The sequence below is a fragment of the Pleurodeles waltl genome, chromosome 8 (genome assembly GCF_031143425.1).
Source record: "Pleurodeles waltl isolate 20211129_DDA chromosome 8, aPleWal1.hap1.20221129, whole genome shotgun sequence".
Classification (NCBI taxonomy): Eukaryota; Metazoa; Chordata; class Amphibia; order Caudata; family Salamandridae; genus Pleurodeles; species Pleurodeles waltl.
Genome location: NC_090447.1, coordinates 1,161,773,370 through 1,161,797,152, shown reverse-complemented (window position 1 = coordinate 1,161,797,152; position 23,783 = coordinate 1,161,773,370). Strand labels below are relative to the sequence as shown.

At 45.1% G+C, this 23,783-nt stretch overlaps 1 protein-coding gene across 3 annotated transcripts in view; it reads right to left on the bottom strand.

Moving 5' to 3' along the window:
- ZC3H13 (zinc finger CCCH-type containing 13) overlaps positions 1-23,783 on the bottom strand; it is a 532,845-nt gene that overhangs the window by 322,120 nt on the left and 186,942 nt on the right. For 2 of the 3 annotated variants that reach the window (XM_069205400.1, XM_069205402.1), the window contains exons 9-10: positions 19,381-19,554; positions 18,718-19,034 (exon numbers count right to left, since the gene is read on the bottom strand). In XM_069205400.1, coding sequence (XP_069061501.1) covers positions 18,718-19,034; positions 19,381-19,554 — 491 coding nt within the window. The remainder of the gene's footprint in view (positions 1-18,717; positions 19,035-19,380; positions 19,555-23,783) is intronic. The other variant, XM_069205401.1, reaches the window with a different exon arrangement.

Sequence of the window (23,783 nt, the reverse complement as noted above, 5' to 3'; positions counted from 1 at the left end):
ATGAGATTCCTGCAACTACAAGAAGAAGGACTGCCCAGCTGAAAACCCCTGCAGCGGAAGACCAGAAGACGACAACTGCCTTGGCTCCAGAAACTCACCGGCCTGTCTCCTGCCTTCCAAAGATCCTGCTCCAGCGACGCCTTCCAAAGGGACCAGCGACCTCGACATCCTCTGAGGACTGCCCCTGCTTCGAAAAGACAAGAAACTCCCGAGGACAGCGGACCTGCTCCAAGAAAAGCTGCAACTTTGTTTCCAGCAGCTTTAAAGAACCCTGCAAGCTCCCCGCAAGAAGCGTGAGACTTGCCACACTGCACCCGGCGACCCCGACTCGGCTGGTGGCGATCCAACACCTCAGGAGGGACCCCAGGACTACTCTGATACTGTGAGTACCAAAACCTGTCCCCCCTGAGCCCCCACAGCGCCGCCTGCAGAGGGAATCCCGAGGCTTCCCCTGACCGCGACTCTTTGAACCTAAAGTCCCGACGCCTGGGAGAGACCCTGCACCCGCAGCCCCCAGGACCTGAAGGACCGGACTTTCACTGGAGGAGTGACCCCCAGGAGTCCCTCTCCCTCGCCCAAGTGGAGGTTTCCCCGAGGAATCCCCCCCTTGCCTGCCTGCAGCGCTGAAGAGATCCCGAGATCCCTCATAGACTAACATTGAAAACCCGACGCTTGTTTCTACACTGCACCCGGCCGCCCCCGCGCTGCTGAGGGTGAAATTTCTGTGTGGACTTGTGTCCCCCCCGGTGCCCTACAAAACCCCCCTGGTCTGCCCTCCGAAGACGCGGGTACTTACCTGCAAGCAGACCGGAACCGGGGCACCCCCTTCTCTCCATTCTAGCCTATGTGTTTTGGGCACCACTTTGAACTCTGCACCTGACCGGCCCTGAGCTGCTGGTGTGGTGACTTTGGGGTTGCTCTGAACCCCCAACGGTGGGCTACCATGGACCAAGAACTGAACCCTGTAAGTGTCCTACTTACCTGGTAAAACTAACAAAAACTTACCTCCCCCAGGAACTGTGAAAATTGCACTAAGTGTCCACTTTTAAAACAGCTATTTGCGAATAACTTGAAAAGTATACATGCAATTTTGATGATTTGAAGTTCCTAAAGTACTTACCTGCAATACCTTTCGAATGAGATATTACATGTAGAATTTGAACCTGTGGTTCTTAAAATAAACTAAGAAAAGATATTTTTTCTATATAAAAACCTATTGGCTGGATTTGTCTCTGAGTGTGTGTACCTCATTTATTGTCTTGTGTATGTACAACAAATGCTTAACACTACTCCTTGGATAAGCCTATTGCTCGACCACACTACCACAAAATAGAGCATTAGTATTATCTATTTTTACCACTATTTTACCTCTAAGGGGAACCCTTGGACTCTGTGCATGCTATTCCTTACTTTGAAATAGCACATACAGAGCCAACTTCCTACATTGGTGGATCAGCGGTGGGGTACAAGACTTTGCATTTGCTGGACTACTCAGCCAATACCTGATCACACGACAAATTCCAAAATTGTCATTAGAAATTGATTTTTGCAATTTGAAAAGTTTTCTAAATTCTTAAAAGACCTGCTAGGGCCTTGTGTTAGATCCTGTTTAGCATTTCTTTTAGAGTTTAAAAGTTTGTAAAAGTTTGAATTAGATTCTAGAACCAGTTGTAGATTCTTAAAAAGTATTCCAACTTTTAGAAGCAAAATGTCTAGCACAGATGTGACTGTGGTGGAACTCGACACCACACCTTACCTCCAACTTAAGATGAGGGAGCTAAGGTCACTCTGTAAAATAAAGAAAATAACAATGGGCCCCAAACCTACCAAAATACAGCTCCAGGAGCTTTTGGCAGAGTTTGAAAAGGCCAACCCCTCTGAGGGTGGCAACTCAGAGGAAGAGGATAGTGACTTGGAGGACAATTCCCCCCTACCAGTCCTATCTAGGGAGAACAGGGTCCCTCAAACCCTGACTCCAAAAATAATAGTCAGAGATGCTGGTTCCCTCACAGGAGAGACCAACACCTCTGAAATCACTGAGGATAACCCCAGTGAAGAGGACATCCAGTTAGCCAGGATGGCCAAAAGATTGGCTTTGGAAAGACAGATCCTAGCCATAGAGAGGGAAAGACAAGAGATGGGCCTAGGACCCATCAATGGTGGCAGCAACATAAATAGGGTCAGAGATTCTCCTGACATGTTGAAAATCCCTAAAGGGATTGTAACTAAATATGAAGATGGTGATGACATCACCAAATGGTTCACAGCTTTAGAGAGGGCTTGTGTAACCAGAAAAGTGAACAGATCTCACTGGGGTGCTCTCCTTTGGGAAATGTTCACAGGAAAGTGTAGGGATAGACTCCTCACACTCTCTGGACAAGATGCAGAATCTTATGACCTCATGAAGGGTACCCTGATTGAGGGCTTTGGATTCTCCACTGAGGAGTACAGGATTAGGTTCAGGGGGGCTCAAAAATCCTCGAGCCAGACCTGGGTTGACTTTGTTGACTACTCAGTGAAAACACTAGATGGTTGGATTCAAGGCAGTGGTGTAAGTAATTATGATGGGCTGTACAATTTATTTGTGAAAGAACACCTGTTAAGTAATTGTTTCAATGATAAACTGCATCAGCATCTGGTAGACCTAGGACCAATTTCTCCCCAAGAATTGGGAAAGAAGGCGGACCATTGGGTCAAGACAAGGGTGTCCAAGACTTCAACAGGGGGTGACCAAAAGAAAGGGGTCACAAAGACTCCCCAGGGGAAGGGTGATGAGACAACCAAAACTAAAAATAGTAAAGAGTCTTCTACAGGCCCCCAAAAACCTGCACAGGAGGGTGGGCCCAGAGCCTCTTCACAAAACAATGGGTACAAGGGTAAAAACTTTGATCCCAAAAAGGCCTGGTGTCATAGCTGTAAACAGCATGGACACCAAACTGGAGACAAGGCCTGTCCCAAGAAAGGTTCCACTCCAAACTCCCATCCAGGTAACACTGGTATGGCTAGTCTCCAAGTGGGATCAGCAGTGTGCCCAGAGCAAATCAGGGTCCACACTGAAGCTACTCTAGTTTCTGAGGGTGGGGTGGATTTAGCCACACTAGCTGTCTGGCCGCCTAACATGCAAAAATACAGACAGCAACTCTTAATTAATGGGACTAGAATAGAGGGCCTGAGGGATACAGGTGCCAGTGTCACCATGGTGACAGAGAAACTGGTTTCCCCTGGCCAATACCTGACTGGAAAAACTTACACAGTCACCAACGCTGACAATCAGAGAAAAGTACATCCCATGGCAATGGTTACTTTAGAATGGGGAGGGGTCAATGGCCTGAAACAGGTGGTGGTCTCCTCAAATATCCCAGTGGACTGTCTGCTTGGAAATGACCTGGAGTCCTCAGCATGGGCTGAGGTAGAACTAAAAACCCATGCAGCAATGCTGGGTATCCCTGAACTGGTGTGTGTGAAAACAAGAGCACAATGCAAGGCACAGGGTGAAAAAGTAGAGCTGGAGTCTGGAAAAATGGCCCAGCCTACCAAGAGAACAGGAAAGTCAGTTGGGAAACCAACTGCAACACAGCAAAAGAAAGGGAACCTCTCTTCTCAGGAAGAAGTTCTGCCCTCTGAGGGAACTGAGCCTTTGGAGCTTGAACCTTACCAGGTTGAGCTCTTAGGCCCAGGGGGACCCTCCAGGGAGGAGCTGTGTAAGGGACAAGAAACCTGTCCCTCTCTTGAGGGCCTTAGGCAGCAAGCTGCTGAAGAGTCCAAAGGCAAGAAAAATGGAACGCATAGGGTCTATTGGGAAGATGGACTCCTGTACACTGAGGCCAGAGACCCCAAACCTGGTGCCACTAGGAGAGTGGTAGTGCCTCAGCTGTTCAGAGAGTTCATCCTAACATTGGCCCATGACATTCCCCTTGCTGGACATTTGGGACAAACCAAGACGTGGGAGAGGTTAGTCAACCACTTCTACTGGCCCAATATGTCCAACATGGTTAAGGAGTTTTGCCTCTCCTGCCCCACCTGTCAAGCCAGTGGTAAGACAGGTGGGCATCCAAAGGCCCCCCTCATTCCACTTCCAGTGGTGGGGGTTCCCTTTGAAAGAGTGGGTGTGGACATAGTTGGTCCACTGGAACCTCCCACAGCCTCAGGAAATATGTATATCCTGGTAGTAGTGGATCATGCTACCAGGTATCCTGAAGCTATTCCCCTTAGGTCGACTACTGCCCCTGCAGTAGCCAAGGCCCTCATTGGTATCTTTACCAGAGTGGGTTTCCCTAAGGAGGTGGTGTCTGACAGAGGTACCAACTTCATGTCAGCCTACCTAAAGCACATGTGGAATGAGTGTGGAGTGACTTATAAATTCACTACACCATACCATCCACAAACTAATGGCTTGGTTGAGAGATTCAACAAGACATTAAAAGGCATGATCATGGGGCTCCCAGAAAAGCTCAAAAGGAGATGGGATGTCCTCTTGCCATGTCTGCTTTTCGCTTACAGAGAGGTGCCACAGAAGGGAGTAGGATTCTCACCCTTTGAACTTCTGTTTGGTCATCCTGTAAGGGGACCACTTGCCCTTGTTAAAGAAGGCTGGGAGAGACCTCTCCATGAGCCTAAACAGGACATAGTGGACTATGTACTTGGCCTTCGCTCTAGAATGGCAGAGTACATGGAAAAGGCAACCAAAAACCTTGAGGCCAGCCAACAGCTCCAGAAGTTTTGGTATGACCAAAAGGCTGCACTGGTTGAGTTCCAACCAGGGCAGAAAGTCTGGGTTCTGGAGCCTGTGGCTCCCAGGGCACTCCAGGACAAATGGAGTGGCCCTTACCCAGTACTAGAGAGGAAGAGTCAGGTCACCTACTTGGTGGACCTGGGCACAAGCAGGAGCCCCAAGAGGGTGATCCATGTAAACCGCCTCAAGCTCTTCCACGACAGGGCTGATGTCAATCTGTTGATGGTAACAGATGAGGATCAGGAGGCAGAGAGTGAACCTCTCCCTGATCTTCTGTCATCAGACCCAAAAGATGGTACAGTAGATGGAGTGATCTACTCAGACACCCTCTCTGGCCAACAGCAAGCTGATTGTAGGAGAGTCCTACAACAGTTTCCTGAACTCTTCTCCTTAACCCCTGGTCAGACACACCTGTGTACCCATGATGTGGACACAGGAGACAGCATGCCTGTCAAGAACAAAATCTTTAGACAGTCTGACCATGTTAAGGAAAGCATCAAGGTGGAAGTCCACAAGATGCTGGAATTGGGAGTAATTGAGCGCTCTGACAGCCCCTGGGCTAGCCCAGTGGTCTTAGTCCCCAAACCTCACACCAAAGATGGAAAGAAAGAGATGAGGTTTTGTGTGGACTACAGAGGGCTCAATTCTGTCACCAAGACAGATGCCCATCCAATCCCAAGAGCTGATGAGCTCATTGATAAATTAGGTGCTGCCAAATTTCTAAGTACCTTTGACTTGACAGCAGGGTACTGGCAAATAAAAATGGCACCTGGAGCAAAAGAAAAGACAGCATTCTCCACACCTGATGGGCATTATCAGTTTACTGTTATGCCCTTTGGTTTAAAGAATGCCCCTGCCACCTTCCAAAGGTTGGTGAATCAAGTCCTTGCTGGCTTGGAGTCCTTTAGCACAGCTTATCTTGATGATATTGCTGTCTTTAGCTCCACCTGGCAGGATCACCTGGTCCACCTGAGGAAGGTTTTGAAGGCTCTGCAATCTGCAGGCCTCTCTATCAAGGCATCCAAATGCCAGATAGGGCAGGGAACTGTGGTTTACTTGGGACACCTTGTAGGTGGAGGCCAAGTTCAGCCACTCCAACCCAAGATCCAGACTATTCTGGACTGGGTAGCTCCAAAAACCCAGACTCAAGTCAGGGCATTCCTTGGCTTGACTGGGTATTACAGGAGGTTTGTGAAGGGATATGGATCCATTGTGACAGCCCTCACTGAACTCACCTCCAAGAAAATGCCCAAGAAAGTAAACTGGACTGTGGAATGCCAACAGGCCTTTGACACCCTGAAACAGGCAATGTGCTCAGCACCAGTTCTAAAAGCTCCAGATTATTCTAAGCAGTTCATTGTGCAGACTGATGCCTCTGAACATGGGATAGGGGCAGTTTTGTCCCAAACAAATGATGATGGCCTTGACCAGCCTGTTGCTTTCATTAGCAGGAGGTTACTCCCCAGGGAGCAGCGTTGGAGTGCCATTGAGAGGGAGGCCTTTGCTGTGGTTTGGTCCCTGAAGAAGCTGAGACCATACCTCTTTGGGACTCACTTCCTAGTTCAAACTGACCACAGACCTCTCAAATGGCTGATGCAAATGAAAGGTGAAAATCCTAAACTGTTGAGGTGGTCCATCTCCCTACAGGGAATGGACTTTATAGTGGAACACAGACCTGGGACTGCCCATGCCAATGCAGATGGCCTTTCCAGGTTCTTCCACTTAGAAAATGAAGACTCTCTTGGGAAAGGTTAGTCTCATCCTCTTTCGTTTGGGGGGGGGTTGTGTAAGGAAATGCCTCCTTGGCATGGTTGCCCCCTGACTTTTTGCCTTTGCTGATGCTATGTTTACAATTGAAAGTGTGCTGAGGCCTGCTAACCAGGCCCCAGCACCAGTGTTCTTTCCCTAACCTGTACTTTTGTATCCACAATTGGCAGACCCTGGCATCCAGATAAGTCCCTTGTAACCGGTACTTCTAGTACCAAGGGCCCTGATGCCAAGGAAGGTCTCTAAGGGCTGCAGCATGTCTTATGCCACCCTGGAGACCTCTCACTCAGCACAGACACACTGCTTGCCAGCTTGCGTGTGCTAGTGAGGACAAAACGAGTAAGTCGACAGGGCACTCCCCTCAGGGTGCCATGCCAGCCTCTCACTGCCTATGCAGTGTAGGTAAGACACCCCTCTAGCAGGCCTTACAGCCCTAAGGCAGGGTGCACTATACCATAGGTGAGGGTACCAGTGCATGAGCATGGTACCCCTACAGTGTCTAAATAAAACCTTAGACATTGTAAGTGCAGGGTAGCCATAAGAGTATATGGTCTGGGAGTCTGTCAAACACGAACTCCACAGCACCATAATGGCTACACTGAAAACTGGGAAGTTTGGTATCAAACTTCTCAGCACAATAAATGCACACTGATGCCAGGGTACATTTTATTGTAAAATACACCACAGAGGGCACCTTAGAGGTGCCCCCTGAAACTTAACCGACTATCTGTGTAGGCTGACTAGTTTTAGCAGCCTGCCACAAACCGAGACATGTTGCTGGCCCCATGGGGAGAGTGCCTTTGTCACTCTGAGGCCAGTAACAAAGCCTGCACTGGGTGGAGATGCTAACACCTCCCCCAGGCAGGAATGGTCACACCTGGCGGTGAGCCTCAAAGGCTCACCTCCTTTGTGCCAACCCAGCAGGACACTCCAGCTAGTGGAGTTGCCCGCCCCCTCCGGCCAGGCCCCACTTTTGGCGGCAAGGCCGGAGAAAATAATGAGAAAAACAAGGAGGAGTCACTGGCCAGTCAGGACAGCCCCTAAGGTGGCCTGAGCTGAAGTGACTCTAACTTTTAGAAATCCTCCATCTTGCAGATGGAGGATTCCCCCAATAGGGTTAGGATTGTGACCCCCTCCCCTTGGGAGGAGGCACAAAGAGGGTGTACCCACCCTCAGGGCTAGTAGCCATTGGCTACTAACCCCCCAGACCTAAAACACGCCCTTAAATTTAGTATTTAAGGGCTACCCTGAACCCTAGAAAATGAGATTCCTGCAACTACAAGAAGAAGGACTGCCCAGCTGAAAACCCCTGCAGCGGAAGACCAGAAGACGACAACTGCCTTGGCTCCAGAAACTCACCGGCCTGTCTCCTGCCTTCCAAAGATCCTGCTCCAGCGACGCCTTCCAAAGGGACCAGCGACCTCGACATCCTCTGAGGACTGCCCCTGCTTCGAAAAGACAAGAAACTCCCGAGGACAGCGGACCTGCTCCAAGAAAAGCTGCAACTTTGTTTCCAGCAGCTTTAAAGAACCCTGCAAGCTCCCCGCAAGAAGCGTGAGACTTGCCACACTGCACCCGGCGACCCCGACTCGGCTGGTGGCGATCCAACACCTCAGGAGGGACCCCAGGACTACTCTGATACTGTGAGTACCAAAACCTGTCCCCCCTGAGCCCCCACAGCGCCGCCTGCAGAGGGAATCCCGAGGCTTCCCCTGACCGCGACTCTTTGAACCTAAAGTCCCGACGCCTGGGAGAGACCCTGCACCCGCAGCCCCCAGGACCTGAAGGACCGGACTTTCACTGGAGGAGTGACCCCCAGGAGTCCCTCTCCCTCGCCCAAGTGGAGGTTTCCCCGAGGAATCCCCCCCTTGCCTGCCTGCAGCGCTGAAGAGATCCCGAGATCCCTCATAGACTAACATTGAAAACCCGACGCTTGTTTCTACACTGCACCCGGCCGCCCCCGCGCTGCTGAGGGTGAAATTTCTGTGTGGACTTGTGTCCCCCCCGGTGCCCTACAAAACCCCCCTGGTCTGCCCTCCGAAGACGCGGGTACTTACCTGCAAGCAGACCGGAACCGGGGCACCCCCTTCTCTCCATTCTAGCCTATGTGTTTTGGGCACCACTTTGAACTCTGCACCTGACCGGCCCTGAGCTGCTGGTGTGGTGACTTTGGGGTTGCTCTGAACCCCCAACGGTGGGCTACCTTGGACCAAGAACTGAACCCTGTAAGTGTCCTATTTACCTGGTAAAACTAACAAAAACTTACCTCCCCCAGGAACTGTGAAAATTGCACTAAGTGTCCACTTTTAAAACAGCTATTTGCGAATAACTTGAAAAGTATACATGCAATTTTGATGATTTGAAGTTCCTAAAGTACTTACCTGCAATACCTTTCGAATGAGATATTACATGTAGAATTTGAACCTGTGGTTCTTAAAATAAACTAAGAAAAGATATTTTTCTATATAAAAACCTATTGGCTGGATTTGTCTCTGAGTGTGTGTACCTCATTTATTGTCTTGTGTATGTACAACAAATGCTTAACACTACTCCTTGGATAAGCCTATTGCTCGACCACACTACCACAAAATAGAGCATTAGTATTATCTATTTTTACCACTATTTTACCTCTAAGGGGAACCCTTGGACTCTGTGCATGCTATTCCTTACTTTGAAATAGCACATACAGAGCCAACTTCCTACACCAGCAGTCTTGCCTAGAGCAAGAGTCCAAACTACGACACCTTAGGGCTGTAAGGCAGTGGTTTGGGGGCATGGCATCCTCAGACATACCTTTTTCTCCCAACCAACATACACAATATGCAATGGCAGTGTTTTTGTTGAGGGTTCCTTTGGGTGGCACAATACTTGCTGCAGCCCTTAGGGACCATGCCTGGTCACAGAGCCCTTGGTACCACTGGTACCATTTACAGGGGACTTAGCTGTGTGCCAGGGGTGTGCAAATTGTGGATAAAAAAATTGTATAGTTTAGGGAAATAACACTGGTGCTGGGACCTGGTTAGCAGGATGCCAGCACACTCAGTCAAGTTAACATCAATACCAGGCAAAAAGTGGGGTGGGGGTAACTATACCAAAAGGGGCACTTCCTACACCATTTGACAAGTTACAGGACCCCCCAGTGGATATAATGTTTTGCCACCCTTGAAAGAAATGGATGACCCTGACTAATACAGGGTGGCTGTGTCACTATAAGTGTACAGTAGAGAGGCTTTCAGATCTTTGCTAGAGTGGTGAGGATTGGGATGTACAGTACCCCAGACGGCCAAGTAATTGTCTGCTGTGTCAAAGGCTCAAACCTCGAAATGGTCCGTTAGTCTTTTAAGCAGGTGATAGGGCCTAAAGCTGTTGACATGCCAAGTCCCAGGCGTATCCCCGATAAGTGCAAAATTGTTGGGGAGGTTGCTGGATTGGAGCCGAAAGGACCATAGAGTGTGCTGTGGCTCTCCTTAAAATGTTTCATGACCAAGGCTTCCTTTTTGCCAAACAGCCAGGAGACGTGGTAAGGAACGACTGTTAAAGACCCAGAGACGTCTGTGGATCTCATCCATGCATTGCACCGGAGCACCACATTTGCTCCCATAGCCGTTCCTAGATAATCAATGGTGTCTCGGCCCGAGTGAATCACAAACTTGGCTGCGTCCCAGCAGACTTGAACCGTTATAGTGAAAAAAGTTCATAAATCTGGGAATGCCAGTAAGATCTTACCAACCATGTTGCAAAGTGCTGGAGTGTAATTTCAAGGAGGCAGCTGGCATTGATGGACCTCAAGGCTAGGCTGGCTGAAGAAAACATTGGTTTGCCAAATGTTTCTATAAGTTTGTATTCCGTCAGAAGTATTCTGGAAGGTGTTAGGGTTCATTTTGCTGGTGAATGCCTGCAACACCACACTCACAGGAGCTTTGTCAAAAAATCTAGGTTGCCTGTGGCTAGTCTATAGAGATGGGCCACCTGACAATGGTCTGGGACGGCAAAACATGGTTTAGTCCAAGCACCAAACAGCAGGTCAGTGAGGGCCTTGTTTAAGGCCTGGAGATGTTCAGTCGATGCCTGGACAGGTAGAAGCCCCTCCATAAGCATGTTTGTTTCTGCCTCCATAGTGAGACGAGGTCACGGTCAAGGACTGCAGCGACCCTCTAAATAACAGCAGAGAAAGACATACAGCCTTCTGATGATGGTCAGGTGGGATTGGGGGGGGTGGAGGGAATGTGGCCTTTCAGGGCCAGCAAAGGACACAAACCTATTCAGGAGAAGTATCTAACCCACTGACATCTTGTACATCCATTGCACTCATCATTAGGTGGGGATAGCTCTTACCAAATTTTCATCCCCGTGTGGCTGAATTGTCACCTACATGTGGCTGGATCTGGTCAGTGTCAAAGCCAAAGAGTTGGTATAGTGTGTGCATGGTTGCACAGCAGTGGAATAGTGTCTGAGGGTTTTGTTCGAGATGAAGTTGGCTTGGAGTAAGATACCGTAAAAAGGTTGTGCCCCAATTCCAGTGCTGTCACTGGCTATGATGATACTTGAGGAACAAGCATACATTTTGGTGCAGAACCCAATGCAGGGTCGAGGAGCACAGACAGCACCGAGGGCAGATCCACCGGTGTTCCCCACACTGGGGCCCAAAGGTGCACTAAAGGAAGCCAAAAGCGTGCCAGAGATAGGAGGAATGGCCTCTCGAAAAGCCTTTACCTGCTGTGAGGTCATTGACAGACACAGGAACTCGGGTGTGCAGGGATCAAAGATGGAATAAGATTACTGTTGAACTGGAGCGAGACCTGGAGGCACACAGTCACTTTTTTACCTTTCCTGGAGAACTAGTGACAGGAAGGGGAGGTGTCCCACTTGGAATTCTTATGTTTCTTTTTGGACTTACACAAACACTTCGACCAAGAAGAATATCTGCTGCTTGAGTAACTTTGGGAGATGGAGCAGATCCACACTCACTTTGGCCAGGAGCGTGACCTGGGCGGAGTTGTGAGGTGTTTTGCTACATGGAGCTTTGCACTGTGTTCTTGGATCACTTTCCAATTCATCTGGGCACAGTTGTCCCAGGTCTTGGAGTTGTGTGTCAAATTTCATGCACCAAAGGCATACCCCGTGGGGCTCCATCAAAGACTTTTTATGACAGGCCTACAAGTTTTAAATCACTCGTATGCTATAGAGTGACATATTCCCTTAGACTGGAAAAACAGAGAAGAAAAAAAATCTCACAGAGTGAATAAAAAAGGAGCAGAGTGCTGGATTCACGTCTGAAGGTGTGGAAAGTAAGGAACAGACGAAAACGTGCAGTTAGCTATGCCTTTCTTGGATACTGGATTGCCTTTATGAGGTAGTGAAAAGTCTACAAAGAGCCGTTTAGTCTTTCTAAGGTCTTTAGTTCTGTCAATGTAGAACACTAAGTCATGTTTAACGTCTAAAGTGTGAAGGGCTCTTTTGTCAACTGAGTCAGGTTGCGGAAAGAAGACTGGTAACTCAATAGATTGATTAATATGGAGCTGAAAGACAACTTTAGGGACGCACTTTGGATTATTGTGAAGAACCACCCTGTTCCTATGAATCTGGAAGACTGGTTCTTACAAAGTTAACACCTAGAGCACACTAGTACATCTCAGAGCTCTGATAGCAACTAGAAAAGTCACTTTCCATGAGAGGTACTGAAAAGAACATGAGTGAAGTGGTTCAAAGGGGAAGACCCATGAGTCTGGTAAGCACAATATTGAGGTTCCATGATTGTGCAGGAGGCACTCTTGGTGGAATGACCAGTTAAAGGTTTTCCAAGAATGCTTTTAGCACTGGAATCTTAAAGAGGGATGTATGTTGTCTGTTTTTTAAGAATGGAGCTATGGCTGCGAGATGTAAACGAATGGAGATGTAAGCTAAATTAGCTTTTTGTAGATGAAGCAAGTGAGTGGGATGGTCTGGCCTATTGGAGAGCTTCTCATAGGGGACTACTAAGAGACCCTTTAGTGAGGTGAACCAGGGATGTCGTACCTAGATTTGAGATGAATAGTTAAGGAGTCCATCTAGTTAGTGCTGTAAAACACTAAGTGGGATAAGGAGAGAAAGAGCACTAAGAAGGTCTGTGATGGAGATGTTAAGTAGCATCTAAGGAATGAAAACTGTCCATAGCAAATAAAATTACACAATAGAATCAGTATAAATACCTGTTGTCAAATCAGACAGGTCAATGTGTTCCTTCTGCTGGTAGTATAAAGTAAAACTGAACGGCTATTTAGTATAAATCCTCCATGTGTTGAAAAGATAATTTACAAAAGAGCGTTCAGGAGAACTCGCGATTGAGGGGTCCTGAGGAGTGAGGCTGCAGGCATTTTCTGAAAGACCAGGAGTGGTGAAACCATAGTGGACTCTGACAAACTGGGGAACATTGTTGGCACCGGTGGTCCACTTCACCTCAGGTCGGAGACGGCAGGTGCAGTGGTGACTTCAGATGTCGGGTTTTGGCGATTCCAGAGGCTTCAGAGTCCCTTCTTTGGAGACTTTTGGTGAACAGGTCAGCTGTTCACAGAGGTCTTGAGTCTTTACTAAAGGAAGGCAGTCCTCCCGGGTTTTTGGAGTCACAGCTGTAGCACGACTTTACTTTGGTGCAGATTTCAACGAGATTTGCAGACAGGCTTGCAGGGTTGGTACCATTTGTGCTCCAGCCCTTAGGGACCTTCTTTAGTATCCCAGGCCCTAGGTACCAAGGGTACCCTTTACTTGACTCACAGAGGGTGCTCAAGATTTTGCCAAATGTGGTAACACCTGTGCCATTTTGGGAAAGAGCTCTGGCACTGAAGACCTGATTAGCAGGAACTTGGAGCATTTTCAGTCGAAATCATATCATGTACCAGGCAAAAAGCCAAGAGTGATGGTACAGCATTTAAGACAGGATGCTCAGAGGTGGTGGCTTGAATACCAGAGTAAAGTCAATACTTAAAATGTAATATGCTTAGTCATTTCTTGCAACTTTTCCTTGTGATTGGCATTCCTTCTTAAGATCGGAGAAGACAACATTCAGAGTGGTAAGTGCTTCCCCGCGTAAGCCAATGATTGCAAGGCTCTTCTGTGGGGTTCAAGATCAGTCAGCAGAGTAAGTATAATAATGCCAAGAACACTCCTCCAAGCCCACCATACTTAGCATCTCAGCTTCTGGTTTCATTCTCTGCACATCACCATCATCAGAAACCAATCTGAACAGGGTGTTGCCTATCAATGGAAAGTCCATGATTCATTGTGATGATGACAAAGCCAGTCAATTTCAGCCACAATGACAGCACCTCAAAATGCCATTTCAAAAGCCACAGTCAGTCAAATCAGCAACATGCTGCCACTGCAATGGTGACTGTCAGGTATCAGAAGCCATTCATTAGGAACCTCTGGGAAATTCTGAATCTTGTAACAGAAGAGATCTGAGAAATTCTGTATAATATCACCAGAGGGACTAATCACTCCATCAGCATCTATGTTGCAATTTTCCTTCTCAACAAGTTCGGAAGATTATTTTACCGCTGGGTACAACTTTTAGTACAGAGACAATTATCGAGGCACCTTGATGATTAATCTACAGAAACAAGAGGGCCTGCACAAGCATGTTATACTTCTTTTTTTAAAACTGCAAGACACAGACTGTCTTGGAATAAGAAACACCCCTCCATTTGTTTCAATCAAGCCTTTCCATTGAGCATATTTAGGTAGCTATGCACTGGAAAGTTTCAAACTTGATAAAAATAAATTAATTAAGTGACACCAAATTGAAAGCTTGGTTTAACTGGTCCATCCGTTTGGATCTTTTGAAAAGTACTGTCATATTCAATGGCAAGTTCCTGGGTGGATGTACAAAATGACACAGAGGTGGCATCCCTCTAAAGTGTGAAATTCTGTCTTGACACAGTCACAAGTATTTTTCTTTGGGGGACCTTTGTCAGACGTGATGTCTCTACATAGAATGTTTTTAAAGGTTTAACCTGTGTAAAAGAAGTGATCACTTTTATGACAACACACCTTCTGAATTTTAAGCCATAGGGGAATACATTTCTACCACCACCCTTTTCCCCCAAAGAGTAGCAACTGCAAATCACCAAGTGATACAGATACGGTCTCTCCTCTAGTGTATCTAGAGTTACTGTTAAACTATTGGGACCTATACAGTATGCTATGTATATATGTTCATTAACTGAGCACTGCATCATCTGCACTATGTTCACATTGTATATTGTTGCACCATGCTCTTAATTACAAATTATTCAAACAAAGAAGTGTGCTGTATACTTATACCAATTGTTCTCATTATTCCAATAAGCATTGAATTGTATAATTAATCTGAGTACCGCAGAAGCTTTCGCAAGGTATCCGACTGAGTGAGTCCCACTGGGACAGATTATAATATTGGTTACCCTATTCCTCATGGGTATATAGAGATGTACATAGATGCTCGGTTGGAAGAGGCAAAAATAGAGTGATTTTACATAGTAAAAGAATAGGACAGAAACAGGACGAAGAAAGTTGATGATCTGAAAACAACTACTCCGAGCATAGCAAGTGAAATACCAATGCAGCTGAGCAGTATTCCTCCTCAACTACAAAACCACTTTCAACCCGGGAGCACTTTGAACCCTAGAGAAAAAAGAAAGTGCCAATATCAGCTCTTGCAGCAGGCATCACCTCACAGCTTTGACTAACCAAAACTAGCAATCTGCACTTAAGATGAAAAAGCCTATTCCCATAAATAATCTGCTCAGCGTTTTCATCTGAAACCGTTACCTCCTAGGAGCATTAGTGGCCATCAATTGCTATTCTGTATTCACTAGGTGAAAATATTATAAGCAAGCAAGCTATTAACAACCAATTGCAATGCAATAGGACTTGCATTTGCTTGAGTTAGGGGTATTAGCCCTGTAAATTAATAACTGGACTTTTCTTACTAACTTGATAAACCCTGCCTCACAATTTTGCTTTTCCTGCCACATAATTCCAGTGGCCCGGCATATAACTAAAGCACTTCCATTTACCTTCTTCCTCTATCTGCAGCCCAAAATGAAAATGTTGCCATTTAGCATACTAATTTAAATCTTCCATGCTAGTTCTAATAGAATACCTCTTTCACCACCCCACCATCAGAGCTGCTGGCTGGCTGGCACAATTACCCCCCAAAAAAGACAAGGCAGCCACAGGGGGAGTAACGAGAAAAATAAACTAGAAGTGTCACCCAAACATATCACAAGTATTCAAAAAGTAGTAGTGTAATAAGGATGTCAAACTGGCCTGAATCATGGTCATAATGCTATAAGGAGAGATTAATAAAACATATACAATTATTATGTAACCCAATAAATACCTTTATCAGAAATAAACTTTTGGAATTAGACTGTAATGCTCGGAATGGTTCTTAGAGGACACAACAATGAAAATAGCATTTGTAAGAAACATGGACATGCAACTATATAGTTTGACCCTAGAGGGCATAACCACATGAAAAGGGTGTAGAGGGTGTAGTGCCTTACACATTTTCTGAGCTAACAGGCCTACTTCAATGATATTACAAACAAGTCCTTTAAACACAAACTACTTGGAGCTGTAAAACAAAAGTTCCATCCATAAGAGATCTTAAAGAGATATTGAATGGAGGGAGGGGTTATTATTTGGGGGTCCCCACTAGCCTAGTGAGGGGATGCAGGGATAATGTAGGCAGAAGGAGCAAGTTGTTGTGAACGTTTTGGTGGCGATCCCATTGTCCTAGGACTACCACAGGCTGGGTTATGAGCAAAAACGTTTTCTAAAGCTATGGCCTGCAAAGCATTTTGGGGTGAATTTACCAAGCACAGTGAATATTGTAGTACTGGCTCTCCTGCTGTGTCAGGAGAGCCGCTTTGAGGATTTCTGTGTTTTGTAAGTAAAGCATTTATAAAGTGTTTATATGAAAGCTATGGACCGTGAAGGGCAGAGCAAAAAGGAATGACTCCGATTAGGTAACAGTGTTTACAATGTGACCAGCTCTTCAATACCACTGCTGGCGTTCACGATGTTCTGCGCTGTTCGCTCTGTGACAGCCATGAAGCACAAAGGGGAGAGAAAAAAGAAAAAAAACAGTTTGCCCACACTGAAGTAAATCTGCAATCTTGCAATAATCCATGTAACAAGATTAGTCTGCAAGGAGGTAACAAAACCACCCAAGGCGGGACAAACAAAGCATTTACCAATGACATCAAGGGATTTTTGAAAGGCAAGCCCACAAATGAGTGAAAGTGAGGGGCGTGGCTAACAACTCACAGAATATTTACAAGAGGTCAAAAAGCGCTTGCACGCTCGACCTAAAAATGTAGGCAGTATTTTACAACATACATTAAAATGGCTGTTCATTGATTTTGACAATCTCCATTTTATTTTCAAACAGAACGCATTAAGTGTATCAGTGAATAATTTGAAAAAAGTGTCAGCATCAGGTAGCACCTACACTGTTGTGAAAAGACCTAATGTGTACAATATCAATAATTATAGTGGGTTTTGGGTCAGCCCACTGCTTACAATGGATTGGCTTTCTTGTCAATCTCATTCAACTGCTTTTTATTTAATGGCTTTTCATCCTCTTGTGCTTTTACCTTTCCCCAGAGTAAAGCTTATTTTCCATCCATCTGATTGGATAAAATGTATATTCTACTGTTGACATTAACAGAACTACTTTTTAGGTCTCAGTGCATACACTGTCTCGATGAGACGTGCTGTGTTCAATCTGTGGACATCAGCCCAACATAGGCTTGCCAGGTGCTAGCTCCATTGTAGGTCTCATATCCTTTTTCTCAATTTGTCCATGGCATGCATGCATCATGCCCCCTCTTGTGTTTAGCCCTCCCCCACATCATGGACCAAGAAGTTGTGTCCATCCACTGCTCCTGTTTTGGGAGCTACTTTTTTCCTTAGTGTTTGAGCATGCCACACGAGTGCTGGTGTTTTTACAGGCTCTGTCTCCTCCCACCCGAACCTCATTTCTAACTATTTTTTTTCTTTGTGTTTTTCTTAAACAACGGCCAGATTTCACTAAATACAACAAAAGTAAAAGGATTGTTGCTATTTTAATAACATCGGCCAGTGTTTTGCCCCAAAAAAAAAAAAAAAAACACAAACGCAATACACGCATGACACGTGACATTATGCAGTGCAATTCCAGCTTTGTTTAGTCTAGTGTCTGAAAACAGAATATCCCAAAAAATATCCCATCATATTCTATTTGCGTTATACAGTGCAGGCTGGGTCATGGCACTTTTTTACATGACTTTCAGCCACGCCAATAGCCCTCGGATTGCCAAGACCTATTGGCTTTGCGAATGCTTGTTTTCTTTTTCTTAAAGCAATCCAAAGGTGTGTATGCATTTAATTGCTCTCTCTGTGTGGTGCTTTCTTCTCCACATATCTGGCCAAGGTCCTGAGAATGGCTAGTAGTTTTGATGGCACCATATGTGCAGGAAGATGTGTCCTAGCATCCACATTGTGTACATGCAGGTCCTTGTAATTTCATTAGTGTGCAAGCTTAAGGATAGGTTCAAATGAATGAAAATGTGGAGTTTCTTGACCTGGGGAAGATAAACTCCAAGGTTTCTTAACTTCCCCACATATTTTTGTAGAGCCTCTGGGCAATATAACAGTGGGCTGGTAGCCGTTTCGTTGTCCATAGGTCGTGTGAAAGCTTTTGCGAAGTTGAACAGTTGGTTTATCATCATCCATTTGGATCCTAAGCAAAATGTTCAGGGTAACTAATTTCACAGAGTGTAAAAAAATTAACCATCCCTTAAATGCCATATCAGTTTCTCCCGAGATATAGGAGGAAGTTTGACTTAAGGACAAAGTGCAGTTCAACACTAGGAGGCTGCGTGGTTTTATACTTGTATTGTATTGTATTACCCATCTTCTCACTTTATAGCATGGATTCCATTTATATCACTTTGTTCTAAACGTTTTGGCTGTCAGTAATCGTGATTTAAATGCATCTTACAAAAGCCTCAAGGCCCCAAACAGATGTGCTAAAATTGGATATGGTAACTACTAGGCCCACTGTCCAACGACAATCTGCCTTTGAAAAAGTCATGCTTGTTAAGCTTTACGAAAGGGCTGGAAAAACCATATACAAACAGTGAATGGATATCACACACCACCTTATGAAAGCAACTGACGTGTATTACAATGTAATATGGATGTGTTCATACCATCCCTCCTTTCATGGCGACGCTCGCGAGAAACAGTAGTCCTCTCTCGATCGGCTCTGGCTTTTTCCCTCACAGGTGAACGATTTTTTGATGGACTACGCAGCTTCTTATGGGGAGAGGTAGAAGTGCGAGCAGAATATGGAGATGCTGAGCATCTGGCTAGCGGGGACGCAGCTCTTTGGTATGATGGTGAAGGAGTCCTTTTACGGCGAGGGGAAACAGAATGGTGTTGCTCAGAAGACCCAGACTGTGAAGAAGGCGACTGGTGACGAGAGGATACAGGCGAATGATGTGGTCCTGAAGGTGATACTGACCTACTGAAAAAGGGTCATAAAAGTGGAGAAAGATTAAAAATATTTTCACAAACGTTAGTAATACAAATGAAACCTTTACTTTCCGAATTGTCTGGTAACCATGCTTTTGTAAAAGTACTTGAGTTAGTTTAAGAATTCATGCCTTATCTTAACAGTAGGAGGAAGAAAACCCATCAGGAAAGACTACGTGCACAGTCTGATTTCTTATACAATACAACCAATTCACACTTCCTTTGAGAAACCATACATCAATTGAATAATTTTTCTCTTATCTGGGGAGTATAGTGACAATGACAGAATTCTACCGACTTTCTTATGCAGACTATTACAGAATATATTGATCTCACACCTGCGAGACTGAGAGAAAGAATGCTTTTGCACTGTTGACTTGGCTGGAACTGGGGATACTGGTCTTCTCCGTGCTGAAGGGGGAGAGTATTCCCTGGAATGAGAAGAATTGCTACCAGAATGATCGGCAGGACTGGGGGATCGCTTCTGCCGGCGGGAGCCTTCAGAATGGTCCCTGTTCATAAAACAAACCATAGATAGGCATGATTTTGCACGGGCAGATCAAGGAAAGAACTTTACAGTGAAATACCTATGATGAATAACAGTTTAATGTTTAAAACACGTTATAAATCAGAGATGACTGTTACAAAGGTTGATAAAAAGCAAGACTATGTATGCCCTCATGAAGTTCCAACATGCTGACCTGCATAGAGTATTTTCACTATACTACCATGGCTTTTGTAACCTTGTTTTGCAATTTTTATAACACTGTACAGAAAATGTATCAAGAAAAGTTTACTCTGGTTGTACCTTTGTGTCAACCAATCTCTGAAGGTCTGGCCAGATACCACCCCATTGAAGCGCCTTTCAGGGGTTGCCAATTGCTTGGGTCAAAGTCCACTGCAATGACTGGAAAAGCTGTGCTCCAGCACACAGGTAATACTTGTGAACAAGATTGCATGGTTGCCACTAAGCCCCATAGTTGACAGAAAAGGATAAATTGCTTACCTGTAATCCTAGTGCTCTTCCAGAAGAACCCTCAAAGTGAAACACTTGATAGTCCTGCTCACGTGCAGGGGCCCCTAAGCACTTCTTGAATAGAGTGTTTTTGTGTGTGCGTCAAAACCTCGTACGTAGTACTTAACACAAATACACACATATATATGTAAATAAATGAAAAAGGATACTTACCCAGTAGACATCTGTTTGTGGCATGTAGTACTGCCGATTCATATGCTTTGCATAAGTCTGCTATCTAGTGGCTCAAAGTATTACAAGTTGTTTTTCTTCGAAGAAGCATTTTCAAGTCACGGGATAGAGTGGTGACTCCTCTCAGTGATAGTGCGCATGGGCATCGAGTCCTTTGTTAGATTGTTTTCTCGCGGGAGGGTGAAGTAAGGCGTGAAGAACGGTATGGAAAATGTCACTTATCCAGTGTACATCTGTTCGTGGCATGAGTCGCTGCAGATTCACATGCTGTGCACAGTCCGCCGTCTGGTGTTGGGCTCGGAGTGTTACAAGTTGTTTTTCTTCGAAGAAGTCTTTTCGAGTCACGAGACCGAGGGACTCCTCCCACTTCGATTCCATTGCGCATGGGCGTCGACTCCATCTTAGATTGTTTTCCCCGCAAAGGGTGAGGTAGGAGTTGTGTATGTCAGTAATAGTGCCCATGCAATGGAATGAATACGTATGTACATAATAAAGGTTAAAGTAATATATTTACAAATGTACAAATGTTCAAGATCTACTTCTAAACGGCTACAGGCTCCCGGGGAGGCGGGTGGGCGCATGTGAATCTGCAGCGACTCATGCCACGAACAGATGTACACTGGGTAAGTGACATTTTCCGTTCGATGGCATGTGTAGCTGCAGATACACATGCTGTGCACCGACTAGTAAGCAGTTATCTCCCCAAAAGCGGTGGTTCAGCCTGTAGGAGTTGAAGTAGTTTGAAATAATGTTCTTAGTACAGCCTGACCTACTGTGGCTTGTTGTGCAGTTGACACATCTACACAGTAGTGCTTGGTAAATGTATGAGGCGTAGACCATGTTGCTGCCTTACATATTTCGTTCATTGGAATATTTCCTAGAAAGGCCATGGTAGCCCCTTTCTTTCTGGTTGAGTGTGCCTTTGGTGTAATAGGCAGCTCTCTCTTTGCTTTAAGATAGCAGGTTTGAATACACTTAACTATCCACCTAGCAATGCCTTGTTTTGAAATTGGATTTCCTGTATGAGGTTTTTGAAAGGCAATAAATAGTTGTTTTGTTTTTCTAATTAGTTTAGTTCTGTCAATGTAGTACATTAGTGCTCTTTTGATGTCTAATGTATGTAGTGCTCTTTCAGCTACAGAATCTGGTTGTGGGAAGGACACGTGTAATTCTACTGTTTGATTTAAGTGGAACGGTGAGATAACCTTTGGTAAAAATTAAGGATTTGTTCTTAGAACTACTTTATTTTTATGTATCGGAATAAATGGTTCTTGTATGGTAAATGCTTGAATCTCACTCTCTCTTCTTAGAGATGTGATGGCAATCAAAAATGCAACTTTCCACGTTAAGTATTGCATTTCACAAGAATGCATGGGCTCGAAAGGTGGACCCATGAGTCTTGTTAAGACAATGTTGAGGTTCCATGAAGGAACAGGTGGTGTTCTTGGTGGTATGATTCTCTTTAAGCCTTCCATAAACGCTTTAATGACTGGTATTCTAAATAGTGAAGTTGAATGGGTAATTTGTAGGTAAGCTGATATTGCGGTGAGATGTATTTTTATGGAAGAGAAAGCTAGATTTGATTTTTGCAAATGTAGTAAATATCCTACTATATCTTTTGGAGATGCGTGTAATGGCTGAATTTGATTATTCTGGCAGTAATACACAAATCTTTTCCACTTGTTTGCGTAGCAGTGTCTAGTGGTAGGTTTCCTAGCTTGTTTTATGACCTCCATACATTCTTGTGTGAGGTGCAAGTGTCCGAATTCTAGGATTTCAGGAGCCAAATTGCTAGATTCAAAGATGCTGGATTTGGATGTCTGATCTGTTGTTTGTGTTGTGTTAACAGATCTGGTTTGTTGGGTAGTTTGACATGAGGTACTACTGACAGGTCTAGTAGTGTCATGTACCAAGGTTGCCTCGCCCATGTTGGTGCTATTAGTATGAGTTTGAGTTTGTTTTGACTCAACCTGTTTACTAAATATGGAATGAGAGGGAGAGGGGGAAAAGCGTATGCAAAGATCCCTGACCAGTTCATCCATAGAGCATTGCCTTGGGATTGATCTTGTGGGTACCTGGATGCGAAGTTTTGGCATTTTGAGTTTTCCTTTGTTGCAAATAGATCTATTTGAGGTGTTCCCCAAATTTGAAAGTAATTGTTTAGTATTTGGGGGTGAATTTCCCATTCGTGGGTTTGTTGGTGATCTCGAGAGAGATTGTCTGCCAACTGGTTCTGAATCCCTGGAATAAATTGTGCTATTAGGCGAATGTGGTTGTGAATCGCCCAATGCCATATTTTCTGTGTTAGGAGGCACAACTGTGTCGAGTGTGTCCCTCCTTGTTTGTTTAGATAATACATTGTTGTCATGTTGTCTGTTTTGACAAGAATGTGTTTTTGGGTTATTATGGGTTGAAATGCTTTCAGCGCTAGAAATACTGCTAACATTTCCAAGTGATTTATGTGAAACTGTCTCTGATGTATGTCCCATTGTCCTTGGATGCTGTGTTGATTGAGGTGTGCTCCCCACCCTGTCATGGAAGCATCTGTTGTTATGACGTATTGTGGCACTGGGTCTTGGAAAGGCCGCCCTCGGTTTAAATTTGTACTGTTCCACCATAGAAGCAAGATGTATGTTTGGCGGTCTATCAACACCAGATCTAGAAGTTGACCCTGTGCTTGTGACCATTGTGATGCTAGGCACTGTTGTAAGGGCCGCATGTGCAATCTTGCGTTTGGGACAATGGCTATGCATGAAGACATCATGCCTAGTAGTTTCATTACCATTCTGACTTGTATCTTTTGTGTTGGATACATGGCCTGTATTACTTTGTGAAATGTTTGAACCCGTTGTGGACTTGGAGTGGCAATCCCTTTTGCGGTGTTGATTGTCGCTCCTAAGTATTGCTGCGTTTGACACAGCAAAAGGTGTGACTTTGCGTAGTTGATGGAGAAACCTAGCCTGTGAAGGGTTTGTATGACATATTTTGTGTGCTGTGAACACTGTTTTAGCATGTTGGTTTTGATTAACCAGTCGTCTAAGTACGGGAACACATGTATTTGCTGCCTTCTGATATGTGCAGCTACTACTGCTAGGCATTTTGTAAAAACTCTTGGCGCAGTTGTTATTCCGAATGGCAACACTTTGAATTGGTAATGTATTCCTTGGAATACGAACCTTAGGTTTTTCCTGTGTGAAGGATGTATTGGTATATGGAAATACGCATCTTTTAGATCTAATGTTGTCATGTAGTCTTGCTGTTTGAGCAGTGGGATTACGTCTTGTAATGTGACCATGTGAAAGTGGTCTGATTTTATGTAGGTATTTAGTGTTCTGAGATCTAGTATTGGTCTCAGAGTTTTGTCTTTTTTGGGTATTAGAAAGTACAGTGAGTAAACTCCTGTGTTTTTTTGTTGAATTGGTACTAATTCTATTGCGTCCTTTTGTAGCAATGCTTGAATTTCTAGTCCTAGAATATCTATATGTTGTTTTGACATATTGTGTGTTTTCGGTGGGACGTTTGGAGGGAATTGGC